Source organism: Cyphellophora europaea (genome assembly GCF_000365145.1).
Source record: "Cyphellophora europaea CBS 101466 unplaced genomic scaffold supercont1.10, whole genome shotgun sequence".
Lineage (NCBI taxonomy): Eukaryota > Fungi > Ascomycota > Eurotiomycetes > Chaetothyriales > Cyphellophoraceae > Cyphellophora > Cyphellophora europaea.
In genome coordinates, this window is record NW_008481798.1 from 475,802 (window position 1) to 495,844 (window position 20,043).

Sequence of the window (20,043 nt, forward strand, 5' to 3'; positions counted from 1 at the left end):
ACTCAAAGACCGGAATCTAGGCCCAGAAGATCGCATCCTTCAAAGACTGCTCAAGCCCGGTCCATCCTGGGCGATCGAACCGTTTGACCAACTCCTCGGCGCGTCCATTCGCTACCTTGCTAAGATCGCGGCCAAGGTCAGGATAGTCATCGACGAATTTGTGCTTTGGATAAAGCTTCCTGAAGACCGCGAGCATGTCATTCCAGTTGTATGGATAGGCGAATGCAAATAACCGTTCCCTCTTAACATCAGGACAGATCAGAGCTGCAACATGGACACGGGCGTTGTCCTGAACATTTCTAGTGGCATCGAAGCACCTGAGTCAGTATGTGTTGTCCAAACGAGTACGTCAGAAGGTCCGAACGAAACACGATAAGAAGGTGGGATTCTCAGACGTCTACATCTCGGCTTCTGAAGGGGCACACCAGTCTGCCCTACCAAGCTTCCTCAGGGTTGCGCACTTACATGAAGTACTGTGGTGGATTCTGTTTCAAGTCCTCGTGTCCCGCGAAATCGTCCCAAAGAGCTCGCAACCATCCGACGGTACTTGGCGTCCCCTGGTTTTCTGGGCTCAGGATTTTCCCAACATTTGCATTGGGCAGCACCGTGTTCAGCACGAAGGCTGGGTTGTTTTCGTTCATCCATTTCCACGCTGCTTGCTCGGATTGCATCTTACTTGCAGAGTACACTGCAAGCTTCCGAGCCACACCTTCGTATGGCGGGGGCTGCCAAGCGGCTTCTACATCCTCGTCATTCCAGGTATCCTTGTCGATCACGAACTCGAGGTTCGGCTTCGGTGCCGAGGCAGCAGTCGAGGATGATGTTATGACGACCCGTTCGATGCCTGGCTCTTTCGCTGCGGCAGTCAGCATGTTCAGAGCGCCGTTGATCACCGTGGGAACTCCAATGTTGGGGTCCAAGGCCTGCATGACGGGGGTTGCGACGTGACAAATGCCTGATGCGCCTTGTACGGCAATATCAAACGCCCCACGATCTGCCATATTGGGCACTTCGACGAGTTCAATCTGATCCTGTCCATACTTTTCCCCGAAGAAGGTCTTTACCCAAGCTGCTCTCTCCAAGCTGCGAACCGTTCCTCTGACTCGATACCCAGCTTGGAGCAGTTGGTCGACGACGTGACTGGCAATGAAGCCGTTGGCTCCGGAGACAAGGACTAGTGATCCGACAGGGATGGCTCTTTCAGTGATGGAGCTCATGATGCTTCCGCGAAATTGAGTTGTTCTAGTGTGTTGAAATATTTTGACTCTGTCAGGAGGTGCTCCTTTTCTCCTATGACTGCAACTCGATCGTAACTCCAGCCACATATTTATATTCACATCTTGAGCGTGAATAAGCAGCCGCCTAACCAGTCCTGCGACTTGCAGAGATACGCAGCAAGCTCGAGCGGTTTCAGCAGATCACTGATATGACACAGGCTCTGTTCGCGCAACTAGTACCATTTGGCCAATCAATACGATCAAAACGTGTGCCTGATTGGGTATAATTGGACTGGAGTGCAAGGATGGATGTCGTATCCCAATTGTGCTCGCAAGATCAGTTGTTTTGCTGCCAGGTCTTGTCTATGGAACTCGTCGATTACGACCAGGAAGCTAATTTGATTCGGATCATTGCTCAGGTCTTGCGCCATTCCTGCCTTCCATTACACAGGTCGGGCACCGGATGTTATGCTAAACGCATCGGTTACCAAGCAGAGTGCACTTTGCAATGAAAGCATCAGCAGCGATCTCCGACGGAGACTGGCCAGAGAGGCGATGTGCTGGTCCCATCCATATCAGACGCATGTGAATTCAACAATGAAGCAGTGCGAGCATGCCTGCAAACCAGTCAACACCAAAGCGGAGGGTGTCCCTCCGGGGGTGCAGGGCCGAAGAGCCTTGGCCGCTGACTAAACGTGCATTATACGATGATGAGACGTCTTCGTCCATTCCCTTCCGTCTGCGTTCTCCGAATGACATGATTCATGAAGGTCGCCAGCACACGAGCGCGATGCTCATGTCGTCCTCGCGCATGTATGCTGACAGGGTGTCCAGCACGACCGCGGTCTCATATTAGCCGCAACGAGATCTGGGTGAAAGACTGGACTGGATTGCCCTGCGCTCTAGAAGGCTATGGCCGATTCGAAACAGCCTCGTAAAGCACAGGGCTTCAAGTCGAGCCATCTTTTCATCAACCACAACGCAAGAGCCCAGAGCTTTCCATTGATAGTCAGTCATGCTAGGCGTACGCAACATAGCCGCAAACAGTGGCTACGAGACGAAAATGCTCAGCAAGGAGCCGTATACGCGCGGAGCCTTGTTGGCTGGCGGACGACTGCAAGAACAGGCGGGCTACGGCTACCGATGATGCACTCGGTAGGGCGCCTGTCTGGCACTGGCAATCCAGAGCCTGATGTGACGGATGATCAACATAACGACGAGCTGCAAGTCCGTCAAATTCTAATGGCTGGTTCGATGCATGAGGACCTCATCTCCCCTACCAACACCGGCCTCAGAATGGATCCTTTCTCCGTCTTTCCTGGTGACAATTCTCGACGAGCAAAGGAGACGGTGGACTTCTACGTGACCGTATGGGCCACCTACAAGCGCGGCTCCATAGACACTTTCTTAGGCCTCAATACCCAAATCGACATGTGCTGGCCTATCGCTCTGCAAGACAAGATGCTCTTCGACGCAACCTTGGCTGTCAGTCGTGTAGCTTACTGCATGGGGCAGAAAAAGTCACCAGGCCACGACGAGTTCATGCTCAAGCACAAAGTGGACGCTCTTTCTACGCTGAGAAGCAGGATGATGTCGATGCCTGTCATCCCAAGCGAGGCCGTCATCTTCACGGTATCGCGCATGCTATCAATATGTTATATGACTTCAGACAATGCAGCTTTCGAGATCCACTTCAAGGCTCTTGAGCGCATCGGCCAGAGTTACATGCTCCACAAGTCCGGCGAAGATAAGATGGCACGTGTTGTCGAAAGCCGCTTGAAAGCGTGGACACCGCTGTTCGAATATCGACAGGGTTGGAATCCACTGATACCGACAATTCACCATTTAGCTCTTGAGAACATGCAACCAACTCGCTGGCCTGAATTAGTACCTGATGAACTTGCTTGCCTGACTGCGAAGCTATCACCGGGCTTTCGGCAACTTGTCGAGACCGCGTCGTTGTCGGTCGAAACTGCCCACCTTCTCTCAGAGCTCCAGTGCACCATAGACAATCTCGGCGATACAGGAACGAACGGTGAGGTGCCAACGGTGTTGTTCGAACGATTGCACGTCTTCAGAGACCAGCCCATTAACCTTTTAGCTTCCCTAGAGTTGTCAGCTTTCGAAACCCAGCTCTGTATCGCTTTACTAGCTCTGACGATTTCACTGACCATCGTCTACGGGAGTACAGACCCTCAAGACAGTCACTCGCATGGCAGTGGAATCACTTCCGCCATGGGGTCTTCGCTGTACACAGACGGCCTCCTTGAGAAGCTTGCTAAGGCATTTCTATACCTGAAATATGCAGGAGCTGATCAGTCGTCTGCCCATTATGATTGCCTTGAATGGGCCGCGCTAGTACTGGGAAGCTGCTGCTTCCTCGTTGAGCAGCCACGGGATCGTGTTCGGGAGAAGGGCCACATAGCGCTCATCAGCATTACGGATCGCTTATTGCCGTTGAAGGACGACGATGAGTGGGACAGACTTGCCAAAAACCTTCAGCATCAATTCTTCTGGCCCCAGATATTGACCAGACGATGGAAGGTCATATACCTCGCAGCGCTGAATCGACAGCGCGAATGGGAAGGTCTGGGGTTGTTCAGACTTGGCATGCCTTCAGACGACAAGGTCGAGTACATGGTCCTGCGCGATGCAAGAGGTGCTCTGCCTCTAGTATCCTAAGCAGAACCTGAAGTATATCCCAAATGCATCCAGGTTTTAACATCAGCTGCTAAGGAGATTGCCGGGTTCTCTTCTGAGATCCTGCCGTGGTGAAATGTGTGCAGTCACTTGTGCGGTTGTGACTGGCAGCCGTGTGAACCCAGAGAATGAATACTCGCGGTGAATGCCAGGCCGTTTGCCTCAACTTCACGTCCCATCTGATGTCTGCCTAATTCATTCCAGCCATTGTCCATCTGGTCTTTACGCCCACATTTGCAGCAACGCTTCTGCGTCACAGACTCTATCGCAGACAGCCCGACATTGCGGCCGATGATGGGAGACTTCATGGTGGGCGACAAGAGATATGTTGTCCCCACTTTCTGGCAACGACAGAACTTCTCGCTGCTCCCGAGCGGGAGCCCCGGCACCAGAGCTCGAGGCAATGACGAGCCGATGAGCCAAGAGCTCTACGATCGGATCCAGCCAGCAGTAAAACTTGCGACATTGCTTCTTCAACTAGCCGAGGATCTGTTTACCAGGATCCTGTTTGCAGAGATTGTCGGCTTGGACAAGAAGCGCCCCAATAGCTTCCCGTATTTCGGTCTGGACCCACACTACACCATCACAGACACCGATCGCCAGAGATATAGGCAAATCATGACGGGCGCCCACCCAAGGTTGCGGTTTTTCCTGGCAAATTTCGACATCAGGCCAGTCGGCAAGACATGGGGCGACACATTAGCCATTGGCTCGCTGAACAAGCTTCAGATCGATGTTCGCATCAGCAAATGTTACTATGACTTTTTTGCACACCCAAGATACGCCGACTTGCTTCCGGGGCTCAAAGCTCGCAACCTCCTAGAGCTGGCAACTACCCTGTTGCACGAGCTTGGTCACGCAGTATATGATTTGCGTCGATGTCATGATGTGGACGGTGCACCGAGGATTTTCCAGGGGCAGAAGCCAGGTCGGATACTGCGCGAGCCGTGTTACCACCCATCTCATACATTCACATATCTCGACCGTCGCGAACTGGAAAGAGCAGTGGAGTTTTCGCTCTTTGGGGGCGCATTACAAACTCTGATAACTCCCGAGCCGGCATTCACTGATCAGTGGGCGACCGTCCCGGGGTTCGTTTATACCATGGGGATGGTCTGCCTCTATATTCGACCGATGCTGATGGATGAAATTCAGCGAGGCCTGCAGCTAAAGGCTCTAGACCAAGCCGTGATCGAGGCCGCTTTGGATATGAACACATGGGCAATACTCCTCCGACAAATTGAGCCTGAAGAGGTCAAGCATGCCGCCATGTTGGGAGGTGTCATCGATATCATGGGCCGCATAGATCGCCTGATGTCCACCGGCGTACTGTCAACACCATTCGTGAAGGTGTACGACCGGGATGATCTCGCCGATACAGACGACGATTTCGTGAGAGCTCAGAAGTTGATGGCCCTGCAAAACCCTCATACGACCTGGATGGCGTTTTTGAGAATGTCGCCGCTACAAGAGCGAGATCGGCGGCATGATTCAGAAGGGAAGGAGGAAAAGGTGTTGTATGGAATTGAACACAAAGCGGCACCCAAGAGCGGATTGCTGCGGAGATTCTGGGGCAAGGCTACGATGAGCTTGTTGGCCCTGTTGGCCTGAAGATTTGGATACGATGTTGGGCCTGGGAGGAAAGTGCAGCTGAATCCTTATTCGCTTTCTCTAGAGAGGCGAGAACAACGAGACTGTTGGTATGGACGAGAGCAGCAACGACTTCTCCTCCCAAAAGCTCGAAGGGGTGGTCAGCCTGGTCACATGACGCCAAGCATGGACGTCGTTAGAAAAGAAGAGCTCCTACAAGGAACGCGGACAAACTTCACCGCACACACTGCTTGCCTTTTGTATCGTTATCCATCCTACCACTGACAACTGATCTTGGTAGGGTCATCGTAGCGGATTGTAAGCCTGTATCACAGCGGAGATCGAAAAGCACGAGCTGCGGGCCCTGGACGTGAGCTCGCCTACCCTTTCCAGGCACAGCCCGCCTCGCCTCGCCTCGCCTTGCCTCGCCGGGCCCAAGCAAGTAGCAAGTAGCAACTTAGCCCCTGCCCCCGCGCCACTAGCACCCACCTAACCCAAACCCATCATCCTAGGCGTGCTCCTCAGCCCTTCTCAGCGCCCAGGCTACGGGTGCGTGCGGGCCTCCGGGCCCCAATCACCGCACCACTGGAAAAGCTCGCGTCAAAAAGGCATTGTTACTGTAGGTCAGGCTTCGGGTCTGAGGTCGCAGGCCTAGCAGCGCACGAAGGGAGACCACCCGGCGGCAGCTCCCAGCTCCCCCCTCCCCCCATCTCAACCAAGATCTCGGCACGTTAGCTGAGATGATCTTCTACAGGATCTGTACTTGCAGCTTTCCACAACTAAGAGACATGGTGAAAAGTGAAAAGTGAAAAGTGGCGGCGGCGGCAAGCAAAATTCTTTTTCTTTGCCTCATTTACCTTTTGTTCTTTTCACTCTAGTGTAATTGAATACTACTCTGCAAGCGTAACAAGTACAAGTATATACATCATCACTAATTCGTCATTTGCGCATTATTGTTGCTTAACAGGGTTTTTAGTTGGCTGGGGGGAAAAGGGCGCGCGAACCGGCAGACCGCACCAAAACTGCTACCACTGCAACTGAGTCATCCCCCCGCTCTGCCCAGCGGTCGATCGCGTTTTACGCCGTGCAGCGATTTGCACGAAACTCCGGTGCGTAAAGCGGGTACGAGGCTGCTTCTTTTGCCTGTCTACCCACTTATCTACTGATCTCTTACTGCTCGACCTTTCCGTCGATCTTTTGAGCGCCGCCGGATTACTATAGCTCTTGCGGCGATTTAGGATATATATCTTGGTTCTCGTGCGCCGTCAGTTGTAGCTACCCCGCGGCTTCGGGGAGCGATCTGCGCATGAGGAGATTTGATTCGTGGGAGGCAAACGTAACAGCTATAGCTACAACTACAGCTATTTGGAGGGCCGTGTCGGTCCAGAATTGCGACGATATCGACTGGAGGCGGCAGGCTGGAGCGTGGGTTGCGTGAGATATAACAACCGGGTCTTGCGTCAGCGGCAGTGGCAGCATCAGCGCGAGAACGTTGGCTGTTGGGATAGAACAAGGGGAGCTGTGAAAGGTCGTTGGAAGTGGCGTTGCGGAAAGCTGCAAGAGAGTCGAGCTCGCTGCATTGCATCCCGTCGACCAGCCAGCTTGAGCAAGGACGCCCAAGTCTTTGGACGCCCGACTCTATAACACCAGACGGTCATCATCGCCCGCGACAAAGATGCCGGAGACGATCACGGATGCGGCCAAAGCCGCACACCTGGGTACGCCTGATATTCCAGCGGGGACCAGCGTCTTCACCATCTACGCGTCAACACGCATTAGCGCGCCTGCCGCACTAGTGTTCCGCACGCTGCGCAACACGGACACATGGCGCGACTGGAACAAATTCTGCCCGCGGGTGAACCTAGTATCGCAGCCGCCCGAGGCCGAAGACGAAGCCACGCTGGCGGAGATCCAGCAGCTGGTGCGCAACACGAGCGTTGCCGGCAGCGTGGATTCGGCCATCACGGACGGTGCTGCCAGTCAAGGGACGGGCCTCATTGGAAGGCGGATGAGTGTCGAGGAGGAGGATCGCATACGAGGGAGTCCACCGCCGGTCACGAAAGTGAGTCTGAGGAGGCAGAGCTTGGTGAGTCAGGGAAGTGGGACGAGGGGGAGTGGGGATGTGGGCAGGAGTGCGAGTGTGGCGAGTGGGGACGATACGGCCAGTGCGATGGCGGCGCTGGCTGTTGCGAATGTAAATGCAGGTTCGGGCCTGGGACTTGGTGTGAATGGAGACGGTGTTGGACATGCGAGAAAGAGCTCGGAGCATGGGCCAACGACGGCCATACAGACGAATGGAGATGGGACTGGCCAGCGGCTGAGCGCGGCGCAAAAGTATCAAACAATTCAGGACGCGAGAAAGGCGAGTATTCTCAGTGGTGAGCAGCCTGATGAGCCGAAGAACGTGCTGGTGGAGGCGCCGCACGATCCGAATCTGTTGGTAACTGCGCCAAACACACCGGCCGGCCAACAGGCGAGCAAGACGCAGAAGAAGAAGAGTGTCAGTGCGGCAACGAAGAAGCGGCTCAGCATCAACGCGCTATATGGAGAACCGAGCGTGAGGATCCAGATGGGGACAAAGATGATACTGCATTTGCGGATGAAGCTGCTGAAGGACAGTCTGGGCACGGACCGAGAGATGAGTGTGGTAGTGACTGAGGTCAGTCGGCCGGAAGACAACGAGGAGTTGGGAATCGGCGGTATAGCAGCAGCGCTAGGCAATGGCGAGATGGACGACGACATGCAAAATGTGAGGAGGATGCAGACTCACCTGGAGGCGAAGCAGCCCGGCGTATACCGCATTGTCTGGAACATGCTCGAGAAGTACAACCCACCCAAGTCCTACCCAAAGTGGATGCTGCAGGCACAAAGGGTGCATGAGATCCGCAAGGTGGTGCGAGGAGACGGCAAGGAAGAGTGTGTCTATGAGGATTGGGAATGCTGGAAAGGTATGATGGCGAAGCGGACGGAGAAGAAGTACAAGTCGTATTGGAACGAGAGGGCGAAGGAGTGGGGATTGGGCCTGGGGTCGTACTGCGAGGCCATGGGCGGCGATGTCGAGAGGAGAGATTTTGTGGGATGATGAGAGATCTGTGAGATATGCAGCGTTTGAGCCCAGGAGGGTCACAGCATCGGCCAACACATACACACAGCAGCAATAATAATCGCAGTCATGAAGAGATCCAAGTAAGAGTGCTTGAGCCACAGCTTCCTTACTGCACAGCCACGTGCACCGCCACTTCCACCACGCAGCTCCAATGACGCAGCCCGCGATCGGAAGTGACGTCCACCACAAACTTGAATCATCTTTCGACCCGCGGCAGGTTTTGGTCGTACTCCAAATGGCGGTATAACTTAGCACTATATCCCAGTACTCGCATTCCTCTACAATCGTTACCCCCTTACCCAAAATCCCGCTGTACCCACAGACTCCTCTGCCGTGACAATGGCCAAAAAAGGTGCTCCAGAAAGCTCCGTGGACACCACGGCAGCTGTCGACTCGGCCCAGCAAAAGCAAGCCATGTTGCTCGCTCAGGACACGGGCCACTTTAGCTTGATCAAAGCTATGCACCTTGCTGATGGTGAGTGAGCTGGCATCCCGTTAGATGGAGACCTCAATTCCCGCGCGGGGTCGTCGCAGAATTTGACTGACGTTGCCAACAGCAATCACTCTCGGAAATGGTCTCTCAGGCTGTAAGTCACCATGTGAAGATGCCAACGCCAGCTAATTGTTTTCATAGTCATGTCGATTCTCTCCTCACTCAAGTACTGCTCGGGCAGCCCCGCGGATACTCTCAATTTGTGGCTCGCATTCGGCTTCATCCCTTTCGGCCTCTTTTTCGACTTCTTCGACGGCAAGGTTGCAAGATGGAGGAACAAGTCTTCTTTGATGGGCCAAGAGCTGGACTCTCTCGCAGACTTGGTCCGTGTGTCTTGAATAATATGTTGACATTTACTAATTATTTGACACAGGTCACTTTCGGCGTGTCGCCCGCTGCAGCGGCATTCTCGATCGGCTTTCGGACCCCTGTGGATCAGCTACTGCTCACCTTCTACGTTCTGTGCGGCTTGACCAGGTTGGCCAGGTTCAATGTCACGGTTGCCATGCTTCCTAAAGACAAGACGGGCAAGTCAAAGTACTTCGAAGGCGTCCCAGTCCCCTTCGCCTGCTTTGCTACTTGCGCCGTCACCGCTACCTGGTCCTACATGGGCCTTATCCACGATAAGCTACCTTTCGCGACGGTGCTCACTGGCAGTTTCCTCGAATACCACCCAGCAGTCCTGGTTTTTGTGGTAATGGGATGCTCAATGGTCAGCAAAACCATCAAGATTCCGAAGCCCTAGTCTTCACTCTATAGCCCATTCAATTGAGCGGTTCCAGCAAAGACTTGTTGGATTCTCGGTTCACATTGGCGGAACTTCTGTCTCCATGCCGGCCCCACTCCTCCACATGGTATTGACCTGCTTCAAATTCTTCAGAAACATTTGGAAGTACTCCGGCGTTTTGATCGATTCCGGCTCATCGTTCATGCAAACCTCACCGAGTTCTTTACCGTTATCCACAAGTAATGATGAAAGGCCTCGGGTTTCTTGGGCCCACTGATCTTGGTCGATCCGTCCTTCTAAAAGATTCTTGGTCACGACAGCGTGGAATGCGCACTGAGTCAGTGCAGAAGCGGTATGAGGTCTGGATCAAGGTTCAGTGTCTTGTAATTGACTGATCTGGAGCAGGTCCTTACCTCTGTCCTCCTACTGCATCGCCGACGAGGAGGAGCTTCCCATCGAAGAACAAGTTCGAGCCAGCTAGAGAATCAGTGACCACCTGAACAAATGGCTCTTCTGTCCTCCCAATCAATTCTGTGTGCATGGCTGGCAATTCCTTGGTAGCCTTTTCCTTGATGCTGGCTATTTCATTGGGGTCCATCCCACCTGCAGGTAAAGAAAACCTGTGTCGCTTTCCACTCTTGTCAGTCAGTAATCGTTCGATTGCTTCATCGGTCCTATGCTGGTACCAGACCCAATTAACCATTCGCTTGGCCTGGTCAGCCTCGGTCTCGTTGCTCGGCACAACATACGACACAAGCTGTGATTTCGGCGACCAGTGGAAGGTGCCGGCTTTCTCATAGGTCTTTGCTAGATTTTCGGAAAGCTCTTCCATTGGAACGAGACCACGGTAAACAACGTATCCCACGGAAGACCTTTTGGATTCGGGAAGCATCAAGGAACGGACCTTGGAGGACGCACCGTCTGCCCCAATGACGACGTTTGCGTTGAGAATCTCAGGCTTGCCTTGCTCGTTCTGGAACTCGACAACTGTTGACGAGGAAACCTGCTCTGTCAGCCCGCTAAGCGTGCACCCGTGCCGGTATTTGCATCTGGAATCGGCATCGAAGCTTTGCCTTAGAACTCGGTATAGTTGACCCCAGGTGCTTGTCCAGGAGATAGTCGGTTGATCAGCAGACACGCCGCCATTTGTTGAAATGAAACGATACGCATCGACAAATGCTGCATATTTCTCTGGTGGCTGGCCCGTGAATTTGAGAATGGCGTCGTTCGCCTCGGAACCTGTCCGGATGCCTGCCCCCAGATCCTGCAATTGATCAATTTCATACCTCTCGAGAATTGTGATCGACGCCACACTAGGCACTGTCTTCAACACCACGCCCGCGAAGAGACCGGCAAGTGATCCTCCAACGATGACAACGTCAAGACTGTCCGGATACGAGGCCATTGTGCTCTTCTGATCAAGTCTGTCGATGTGCGAGGACTGGCCAAGTTAGAGGGAGGCGATCAGCGCTTTGTAAGCGACTTGAGGGCAGCGCTTTCGATTTGTCTCAGGCCAACATCGGCCTGGTATCATGTTTGAGGGCACGAAGCGTTCGCGTGACCCAATCAAACAACTGTTGTTCTAGAATCGCAGCGGCAGATGCGGCTGACGAATCAGGCGTCCGTCCGTCCGTCTTCAACTACAGAGGCTATCATAAAGTGAACAAGCCCAAAACACACAAAACGAGAAACGGTGTAAAGTACAGGTGGAGCATCTGTGCAACCTGCAGTACCCTTCACAGTGTGGGTAGTAAGTAATAGTCGCGACTGCTGTGTGTTAGTACTAATAAACAAGGTCCCTCCCTCGCGTAAGTACTATACGAGTAACTATGTATGTCTCCGAACCCGCCCCCTCCCCCTCCTTCGTATATACCTTACAGCCCTATGACTACTACTGTACTACAACAAGTACTTGTGGCCAGGGTGGGGGTTGGGTGGTGGGCGAATGCATAGAGTTGCGTGTGTTTCGTATAGCCATTTGCCCTTTGGTCATCGGCTTCCGGGGACTTTTCTGTCTCGCCTTATTACTGCGTACAAGTAGTTTCTCTTGGAATTTGGGGTTTGTCTCCCTCTGCAGTACATCTGTACATATACCCGGAACGCCTCCCTAACGCCAGGTGTCCGTCGTTATTTGGCACGCCGGAGCCTCTGCTAGAAGTCTCCGACTGCTTCCCCCGGGTTGATTGATTGGTTAATAGTAACTCCGTGTCATGTCCTCCGTGAGATCTCGTATTGCGGCGTGTCAGCCAGTACTGATATGTGAACCTCGCATGATCTTCCTCGACAACTCGCTGCTGCTGCGGCCGCTGCGAGCAAAATGCACGCCCCCCCATCTCTAAACCCCATTTGCTGTTCTGTGTCCATCTGCATCTCCGACCCCTCGCAACACTTCCAAAACCCCCCCCTCCCCCCAGGCTTCTCAAGCCCAAGCCCCGATCAGACTCATAGCACCCGCCCCGGCCACGACCACCAACCCCGCCACCACCCTCTTGCGTCCCTTCATTGCCCTCCAACTCTCATCGCTCAAAAAGTCCTCGGCCAACAGGTCAATCAAGCTCGTATACGTCAACAACCCGGCGCTAATGGCATTCATGACCCCGACCATCAACAACCCCGTGCGGCTCTCGGGAGCATAGAGCGTGTGCGTCGCGATGCCGAGCGCCTGGCCCAGCGGGGTCGTGCAGCCGTACGCCAGCGCCATCAGCCAGGGCTGGTAGCGGCGCCACCCCTGAACGCCGTCGCGGCTGCGTGACCAGCCGACGGCGGCGATGCGCGACCCCAAGGCCAACCCCTCAAAGGTTTGGTGGAAGATGATGGCTAGCAGGAGGACGATGAAGTCGTTGCCCGTCGCGACGGCGAGGGCCATGCCGATGAAGACGCTGTGGAAGAGGATGCCGACTTCGAGGAGGATGCATTGCAGGAGCAGCTTTTGGCGCTTTTGGTCCGGCGTGATTTCGGGGTCGGCGTCTTGGGCTTCAGGGTCTGGGAGTTTGCTGGGCTGTTGTGTCTTTTCGGGGAGGTCAGGGTTGATGGTTGGGGGTTTGCGGTGGGTGATGTTATCGTTGTTGTCGTCGTCTTCGATGGGAGAGAGGTCTGGCGCTGGGGCTTGCCGCTCGATTCTGTCGAGTTGGGCGGATTGCGTAGTCATTCGGGCGAGGTGCTGACCGGTGCTGTCACTGCGGCCGAATTTGGTACGGCCGTAGAGTGGCCCCGGTCGTGCCGGCTCGGTCTCGGAGCGGGTGAGGCTTGGTGGGTTGGGTGAAGCTGTCTCTCGCGGCGTCTCTCGCATAGCTTCCAGCGAGACAGCGGAGCCGTGTTCGGTGGCTGAAACAGTCATGCAGTGTCTGCCCGGGCTGAAGACCTGCTCGATGGTGGCTACGGCAAAGACTGCCGCTAGGGCGATGACGCCAGCAAGGGCCGGGTAGTCGTCGGTCCAGAAGCTGCCGAGACATGGGTCTGTGAGGTTTACAAACGCGGTTGGGAACAAGTGAGCAAAGGCGGTGGCCAAGAGAACGCCGGTACCGAAATGGCGGACGAAGAAGAGGAAGCGAGGCGGCACACGCAGGCGAGGGACCTTAGTAGCGATCAATGGGAATGCGCATGCGGACGCAGACACGAGTAGAACCACTGCCCAGGGAGGAGTCAATTAGCTCAAGTCGGGAGAAGGTGTGAGGAGGGTTTGGCGGGACGACAGTGCAGTGTACGAGGGATTCCTTGTCGTATAGTACTCACTGTCGTCAAGTTAGCATGGGTGGCTCACTAGCAGCGAACAGTCAAGGTCGGTACATACCCAAAGACGGAGCCAATATGTAGCTCGAGATCATAGTCTGATCTGCTGCCACTGGGCTCTCCGCAGAGTTGAGGCGATTGCCTCTTCACCAGAAACTTGTCGAACTGTGAGGGGCTCTGGTTCCAATTGGGGTTGCCTGTGAGTTTGTCAGTGATGCTCGTCGTCGCACGTCGGACCAATGGAGGGCGGTGTGTTTTCGCTTACCATGGCTGATGTCACGTCCCGGACCGCTCATGGTTAATAACAGGTGCAAATGTCAAAAGCGCAAGTTCAAGGCAAAAGCAACATGCGATAGAGACAAAGTACAAATCAGCAGTTACCCCTCACGTTTGAACATTGCATGTATGCCGTCGTCTCAATGAGAAGGATTCCGGCCAGTCTTCGTAAGTCTTCGGAGGCCAAGACAAAGGTGCGACAGTTTATTGCTTGGCCAAGATAGAGATGATGGAATGCGTAGCGGAAGTGAATCACCCTTGTCACATACCTTTTCGACTGCGCCTGTCCTGGTGGCAATTGGCCTGTTCTGGAGCTTGAAAGCTGCTTATTCGCGCCTGGATGGATGAGAATCGGTGTTGGACGGTGGGACTGGACCGAAGCAGAGATGGACGACGCGTTTCATGCGGCTCGCAGTCACGGAAATAATCGGCCCCGGATCTTGGCACCTGAGGGCTGAGGTCCTGGCTGAGCCACATCAGCAGCCACAGGAGTGGGTGAGGTCTAGAGTATTGACCAAGATCATGTCTGAGATGATATCAGCCTGTTCTGGTACGGAAGAGTCGGACATGATGGTCGATAAGCACGGCATCGTGTTAGGCTCTGTCAGTAGTGGGCCCGACAGGCTGGTGTGAGCATTACCAGTGTGGCGCAAATCATTTGCCTGCCACTGGAAATGGAGTCTGACGGGCATCATTGTCAAGGACATCGAAAAGCCGTTGATATAGCCGACAGCTTCCGCGCATGGGTGATGGTATCTTGACCCGGATTCGGATCTAAGAGCAGGCAATGAAGCTCCGTTCCATCCAAATATTGCCGCGCGGAGCAAATTCAACGGCATAGGCGGATGCCCAGCACACAGACCTTGACCGAGTTCGGCGAAGATGCCGAGTGTAGAAGAGCAATAAGAGGACGCTACACAAGTGGTGGAGTGGGTGATTCCCTGCTTGGGCGGAACCGGGCACACGGCGCCGAGGCCGACGTCGGGCCAAGGCCGATGCGGATTGGTCAAGCCTCGACGACCAGACTGCGCCCCGCCTTCCAACGCCTTCTCTCCGCTGCCGATCGTTCCCTCCCTCACCTCACTGCTCAGTCTGCCCATGCTGCTCCGCCAAAGGTGGACCATTCTCCTCCAGCTTCTTTCATGTCTGCCCCCGCCCTGAACCTCTGCTTTGGATCTTTTAGCCTGAATGCCTTCCACGTGGACTTGGCCCGTCTCCCAAATTGCCCTCTTTCACCCGCCATGGGGTTGCTAGCATGTGGCACCACGAGGCTCGACGCAGCGTAGCCGGGTTGCTGATATAGGTCGTCCCGTGCCTTTCCAGAGGATGCCTTTCTCCTCCTTTACCTATCCCCTCGACGTCAAGCTCTCGTGCTGTTGTCTGATCGCGTGACCCCTGCCCAGCATGCCTGGATCTGTCACACCTCGAAACATGTCATTGACTGCCAATCCCGACAAACCCGAGATCGTGGTCCATGGGCGTCATGTCAAGCTGGAAGACGTCTTGCCCAAAGACCAGCCGTCGTGGTGGAGAGTCAAGCACCTGCTCCTGCTCAATGCTTGTCTCGTCGTGCCAATGATTACCAACTCGTAAGTCTGGCAACCATCATCGTGATCAATACTAACATCGATCCTAGGTCCAACGGATACGACGGCTCTTTGTTGAATGGGTTGCAGTCTCTGTAAGTTATCTTGACCTTGAGCACCCTGACTGGGCATCTCGGTGAGCTGAATCGCTGATCCGTGGCTTCCCTCAAATCATAGACCACTTTGGCAGGAGTACTTCAACACGCCACAGGGCGCCGTTCTTGGTGCGCTTGGAAATGGCTATACATTTGGTACAGTGGTGGGAATGCCCTTCTGCGCCTGGTTCAACGACAGGTACGGCCGTCTCACTGGCTTGAGAGTCGGCTGCATTATCAGTATCATTGGTTCTGCGATACAAGCCGCCTCGCAGCACTATGCTATGTTCTTGATCGCACGCATCATCATCGGCTTTGGAAGTGTGATTGCCCTGGTGGGCGGACCGACATTGGTATCAGAGCTTGCCTTCCCAACTCACCGATCCGTCGCTACCGCATTGTTCGGCCCATCATGGTATACAGGTGCTTTTATCGCCGCTTGGTAAGTCTCTCCGAGCTGTAAACCGCACATACTGACACCTGCCCCAGGGTGACGTACGGAACCTACTCACTGGATAGTTCCTGGTGTTGGCGTCTTCCATCGCTGCTTCAGGGTCTCATTCCGGCGATACAAGTTGCTGTATCCTTCTTCATCCCGGAAAGCCCCAGATTCTTGATCAATGCCGGCCGTGAAGATGAAGCTCGCGCCGTTCTCGCCAAATATCACGGAGGCAACGATCCTGCCTATGCCGACCTCGTCGAGTTTGAGCTCAATGAGATCAAGATCACCTCGGCTCACGAGAAATTGAACAAAGAGGTCTCATACAAGGCTTTCTTGGACACCAAGGCGAATCGACGTCGGCTGTTTGTCGTCATGTTCCTCTCCTTCAGCTCTCAACTTGCTGGCAATGGCCTCGTCTCATACTATCTCAATCTCATCCTGAACTCGATCGGCATCACAGAAGCGAGACGTCAACTGCTCATCAACGGTGCACTGATGGCCTACAACATCGGAACTGCCGTCTTTGCCGGTTTCTTATGTGGCAGACTGCCCCGTCGCCCCAATCTGATCATCGGTCTGAGCTGTATGCTTGTCTTTTACATCATCTGGACCGTTCTCTCTGCCATCAATCAACAGCGCAACTTCGAGCAGACGTCTCTTGGTGAGGGCGTGCTGGCTATGATTGTAAGTCATGCGACACCGGCGAGACGCGGATCCCCTAGCTGCGAAATCAATCACTGACTCGAGCTTCTTAATGTCTATAGTTCCTGTACTATGCCGCGTACAATTTCAGCTTGAACGCTCTACCAAATCTGTACATGGTAAGTTCACAGTTACCCCTGCATCGCCCCCAGACTGAGCCCAGAATCCTCGCGTATGCTGCTCTGTGACTGTACTAACAAACGGTACAGTAAGTTCGCCTTGCCGAATCAGTATCTTCGGCCACTCTTTCACTGTGGCCCTTCCAAACACGGGCAATCCGCATTCCCATTGGTGCCGATCAGTGGTTTGGCACCCTCTTCAACAGGGGAAATATTTTGTTCCAGCATCCTGCTTCTTGCCACCAGAGCTGACCCTATTCCACAGAACCGAGGTGCTTCCTTATTATCTCCGAGCAAAGGGCACCACGATCTATGTGGTCTTCCAGTCAGTGTGTCTGATCTACAACGGCTTTGTGAATCCTGTTGCCATGGATGTCAGTCTCAATACCCTCCCAGCTCCCCTTTACGCATCACTAACAGAATAATAACAGGCGATCAGTTGGCGCTACTACATTGTGTTCTGCTGCCTGCTGGCTTTCCAACTGACAGTCATCACCTTCACCTTCCCCGAGACCTTCGGATATACCCTCGAGGAATCAGCTCAGGCATTTGGCGACGGTGCTTTGCACAACGACGATGCCAACGGCAGGAAGAATGTCGACGATGTCGAGGTTAGTCATGTGGACAAGAGCACTGTTCAGCCGCAGGAGAAAGAGTAGCAGGGACATTCAGGAGCGAGCCTGGTTGATATTGTCGAGGCAGTGTAGCGCTCTTCGCAACAAGGACACCCAAGCAGCACTCCAGCAATGCTGACCAAGTGCTCGTTAGCCAGAATTCTTCTCATGTCTTCTTTGGTGCCAGTCAACTCATCTGCTGCTGCTGCTGAAGCTGCTGAGTCGCTTTAGAACCACATTATGACGTGCTGATACGAAAAACTGCTGCATATCTTGACGGGCTAGATCGTAGGTACAACATCCACTTCAAGAATCTCACAAGAAATCTCGTATCCTCCAAATGAGTCCTGGAATCGTAGCTTCTACCCCACCGCCGCAATGCATCCGAGCACACATGTGGGGCAGCCATACAAGCTTCACAATATATCCACCTGGTTCCAAAGAAGTCCTCCCCTTTGGCTACCTGAGTGAACATATCTGAGGCATATATGGAGCTCACAAAGTAGCAGGACTTTTACGCAACCCTTCCCATCTAGGACCAGAGACGAGCCTACAGCCTCAAACATCTCGTAGGATGAGCAACGACGCCCCACTCCCGACAACCATCCCCGTCGTCATTATAGGCGGCGGACCCGTGGGCCTCGTCTCCAGCATCCTCCTCTCTCAGTCCAATATCCCTCGTTAGTAGCCTATCCACTCAAACACAGCAGCCCCCATGACCAGGATTGAGAGTCATTAGCCCCGTCCTCGACCCCCAATTCCACCCAAGAACACCCCGAGCCCTAACACCCACATCTTTCCCCCACACAGACATCCTCCTAACCCGCCACGCCACAACCGCCATCCACCCGAAAGCCGTCGGCCTCAACCAACGCACCATCGAGACCTTCTCGCGCCTCGGTGACACCGTCCTCTCACAAGTCTACGCCGCCAGCGCCCCCACCTCCCGCAGCCAGCGCACCGCCTGGTACACGTCCCTCGGCCCTCAGGGCCGCGAGATCTGCAGCCGGTATGCCTGGGGCGGCGGAGACGCTGCCCAGGAGTACGAGCGGGCTAGTCCCTGTAGGTATGTGCTGCTGCCCCAGGTGCGGCTAGAGCCGATCCTGGCGGAGGCGGCGAAGATGGGGAACCCTTCCGGGGTGAAGTTTGGGTGGGCGGTCACGAGTGTGCAGGAGCAGGAGCAGGAGCAGGAGGACGGAGGAGGTTCCCATGTATCAGTCAAAGCGGTGCAGCGCCAGACGGGCCAGGAAGTCACGATCCGCGCACAGTACGTGATCGGGGCGGACGGCGGGCGGTTCCTCGCGGAGCACTTGGGCGTCCAGTGGGAGGGGGAGCGGGATATCGTGCACATGGTCAGCGCACACATCCAGGCTCCCTTGTCGAAATACCACCCGGACCCCAGCGCTTTTCTCAGCTGGTTCATCAACCCGGAACTGGGCGGGAGTCTGAACACGGGATACCTCTACCATCTGGGGCCGTATGTGGCCAAGGACGACGACGACGATGCGCGGAATAATGCGTGGGCCACGCGCGAGGACGAGGAGCAGTGGATGTTCGCGTGCGGCGTCAACCCCGACGAGCCCCGGAGGTGGACGTGGGAGGACGTCAAGCGGCGGATGCACGCGGTGCTGCGGATCCCGGAGCTGGAGAGGCGCGAGGAGGTGCAGGTCCTGACGCTGTCGCATTGGCAGTGCCACGCGATGGTGACGGAGCGGTACCGCAGCAAGCGAAAGCACGGCAGGGTGTTCCTCGTTGGGGACGCGGCGCATCGGATCCCGCCCTTTGGCGCCCTGGGGTTGAACACCGGCATCGCGGACGCCGAGAACCTGGTCTGGAAGCTCGTCTGGTCGCTCAAACATGAGACGGGGCAGAGGAAACGCCCGCTCGACGGACTGCTGGATACGTACGAGGAAGAGAGCAAACCGATCGGCGAGCGCGTCGCGCAGGGGAGTCTGCACAACATGCGCAGCCACGCCGACGTGCTGGACCGCGCCATCGGCATCCACCCCGCCGCGAGCGTCGACGAGAACGTCAAGGCTATGGAGACGTACCTCGACCAGACGGACCCGGCGGGGGATGGGCAGCGGCGCGCTGTCACGCAGGCGCTGCACACGCTCGACCTAGAGTTTCATGAGCATGGCACCGAGGTCGGATGGTTCTATCCGAGCGTCGATACCGAGGGACAGGGCGCGCGCACGAACCACGACGGGCAGGTCAGCGCGGAGGGGGAGTACGATGTTAGGGTGTATCATGCGAGCACGATACCGGGCCATCACTGTCCGCACGCGTGGCTTGAGGACGGGGAGGGCCGTCGACGGAGCACGAGGGATCTCATCAGGTCGGACAAGTTCGTGCTGGTGGCTACTTCGCGGGCGTGGCTGGCTGTGCAGCATGAGCTGATCGAGGTCGTTGTTGTTGGCGGCGACGGAGATAGCTGGTCAGATTGCACGGGCGCGTGGGAGAAGGTGCGCGGCGTCGGCGAGAGTGGCGCTGTGCTCGTCAGGCCGGATGGCATCGTGGCGTATCGTTGGCAGGATGGTACTGTCGTCGCGCGGGACGGCTCGGACGTGGCTATCACAAACGTCATGAGCAGGTTATTGAGGATAGATTCTAGGTAATCTTGAAAAGAATTCCTCTTTAATTGCCA

At 55.1% G+C, this 20,043-nt stretch overlaps 9 protein-coding genes across 9 annotated transcripts; 6 read left to right on the forward strand and 3 right to left on the reverse strand.

Annotated features, from left to right (window-relative positions):
• Nucleotides 1-16: 16 nt before the first annotated feature.
• Nucleotides 17-1,217, reverse strand: HMPREF1541_09271 (uncharacterized protein; the record flags this gene model as incomplete). The annotated part of the gene is made up of 2 exons (XM_008713946.1): nucleotides 17-299; nucleotides 466-1,217. 2 exons carry the CDS (start codon nucleotides 1,215-1,217, stop codon nucleotides 17-19), a joined length of 1,035 nt encoding a protein of 344 aa, XP_008712168.1.
• A 1,146-nt stretch (nucleotides 1,218-2,363) lies between these two features.
• Nucleotides 2,364-3,899, forward strand: HMPREF1541_09272 (uncharacterized protein; the record flags this gene model as incomplete). Its single annotated transcript, XM_008713947.1, has 1 exon — nucleotides 2,364-3,899. One exon carries the CDS (start codon nucleotides 2,364-2,366, stop codon nucleotides 3,897-3,899), a length of 1,536 nt encoding a protein of 511 aa, XP_008712169.1.
• A 312-nt stretch (nucleotides 3,900-4,211) lies between these two features.
• HMPREF1541_09273 (uncharacterized protein) lies at nucleotides 4,212-5,528 on the forward strand (the record flags this gene model as incomplete). The annotated part of the gene is made up of 1 exon (XM_008713948.1): nucleotides 4,212-5,528. One exon carries the CDS (start codon nucleotides 4,212-4,214, stop codon nucleotides 5,526-5,528), a length of 1,317 nt encoding a protein of 438 aa, XP_008712170.1.
• A 1,654-nt stretch (nucleotides 5,529-7,182) lies between these two features.
• HMPREF1541_09274 (uncharacterized protein) lies at nucleotides 7,183-8,589 on the forward strand (the record flags this gene model as incomplete). The annotated part of the gene is made up of 1 exon (XM_008713949.1): nucleotides 7,183-8,589. One exon carries the CDS (start codon nucleotides 7,183-7,185, stop codon nucleotides 8,587-8,589), a length of 1,407 nt encoding a protein of 468 aa, XP_008712171.1.
• A 363-nt stretch (nucleotides 8,590-8,952) lies between these two features.
• Nucleotides 8,953-9,851, forward strand: HMPREF1541_09275 (CDP-diacylglycerol-serine O-phosphatidyltransferase; the record flags this gene model as incomplete). The annotated part of the gene is made up of 4 exons (XM_008713950.1): nucleotides 8,953-9,088; nucleotides 9,171-9,200; nucleotides 9,248-9,429; nucleotides 9,480-9,851. 4 exons carry the CDS (start codon nucleotides 8,953-8,955, stop codon nucleotides 9,849-9,851), a joined length of 720 nt encoding a protein of 239 aa, XP_008712172.1.
• A 60-nt stretch (nucleotides 9,852-9,911) lies between these two features.
• Nucleotides 9,912-11,238, reverse strand: HMPREF1541_09276 (uncharacterized protein; the record flags this gene model as incomplete). Its single annotated transcript, XM_008713951.1, has 2 exons — nucleotides 9,912-10,194; nucleotides 10,247-11,238. The coding sequence occupies 2 exons, from the start codon at nucleotides 11,236-11,238 to the stop codon at nucleotides 9,912-9,914; spliced, it is 1,275 nt and encodes a 424-aa protein (XP_008712173.1).
• Nucleotides 11,239-12,252: 1,014 nt separating this feature from the next.
• On the reverse strand, nucleotides 12,253-13,858 carry HMPREF1541_09277 (uncharacterized protein; the record flags this gene model as incomplete). The annotated part of the gene is made up of 2 exons (XM_008713952.1): nucleotides 12,253-13,460; nucleotides 13,828-13,858. The coding sequence occupies 2 exons, from the start codon at nucleotides 13,856-13,858 to the stop codon at nucleotides 12,253-12,255; spliced, it is 1,239 nt and encodes a 412-aa protein (XP_008712174.1).
• A 1,384-nt stretch (nucleotides 13,859-15,242) lies between these two features.
• HMPREF1541_09278 (uncharacterized protein) lies at nucleotides 15,243-17,441 on the forward strand (the record flags this gene model as incomplete). Its single annotated transcript, XM_008713953.1, has 7 exons — nucleotides 15,243-15,427; nucleotides 15,475-15,519; nucleotides 15,602-15,961; nucleotides 16,009-16,645; nucleotides 16,726-16,782; nucleotides 17,031-17,156; nucleotides 17,214-17,441. The coding sequence occupies 7 exons, from the start codon at nucleotides 15,243-15,245 to the stop codon at nucleotides 17,439-17,441; spliced, it is 1,638 nt and encodes a 545-aa protein (XP_008712175.1).
• Nucleotides 17,442-17,970: 529 nt separating this feature from the next.
• Nucleotides 17,971-20,014, forward strand: HMPREF1541_09279 (uncharacterized protein; the record flags this gene model as incomplete). The annotated part of the gene is made up of 2 exons (XM_008713954.1): nucleotides 17,971-18,076; nucleotides 18,207-20,014. The coding sequence occupies 2 exons, from the start codon at nucleotides 17,971-17,973 to the stop codon at nucleotides 20,012-20,014; spliced, it is 1,914 nt and encodes a 637-aa protein (XP_008712176.1).
• Nucleotides 20,015-20,043: the final 29 nt, after the last annotated feature.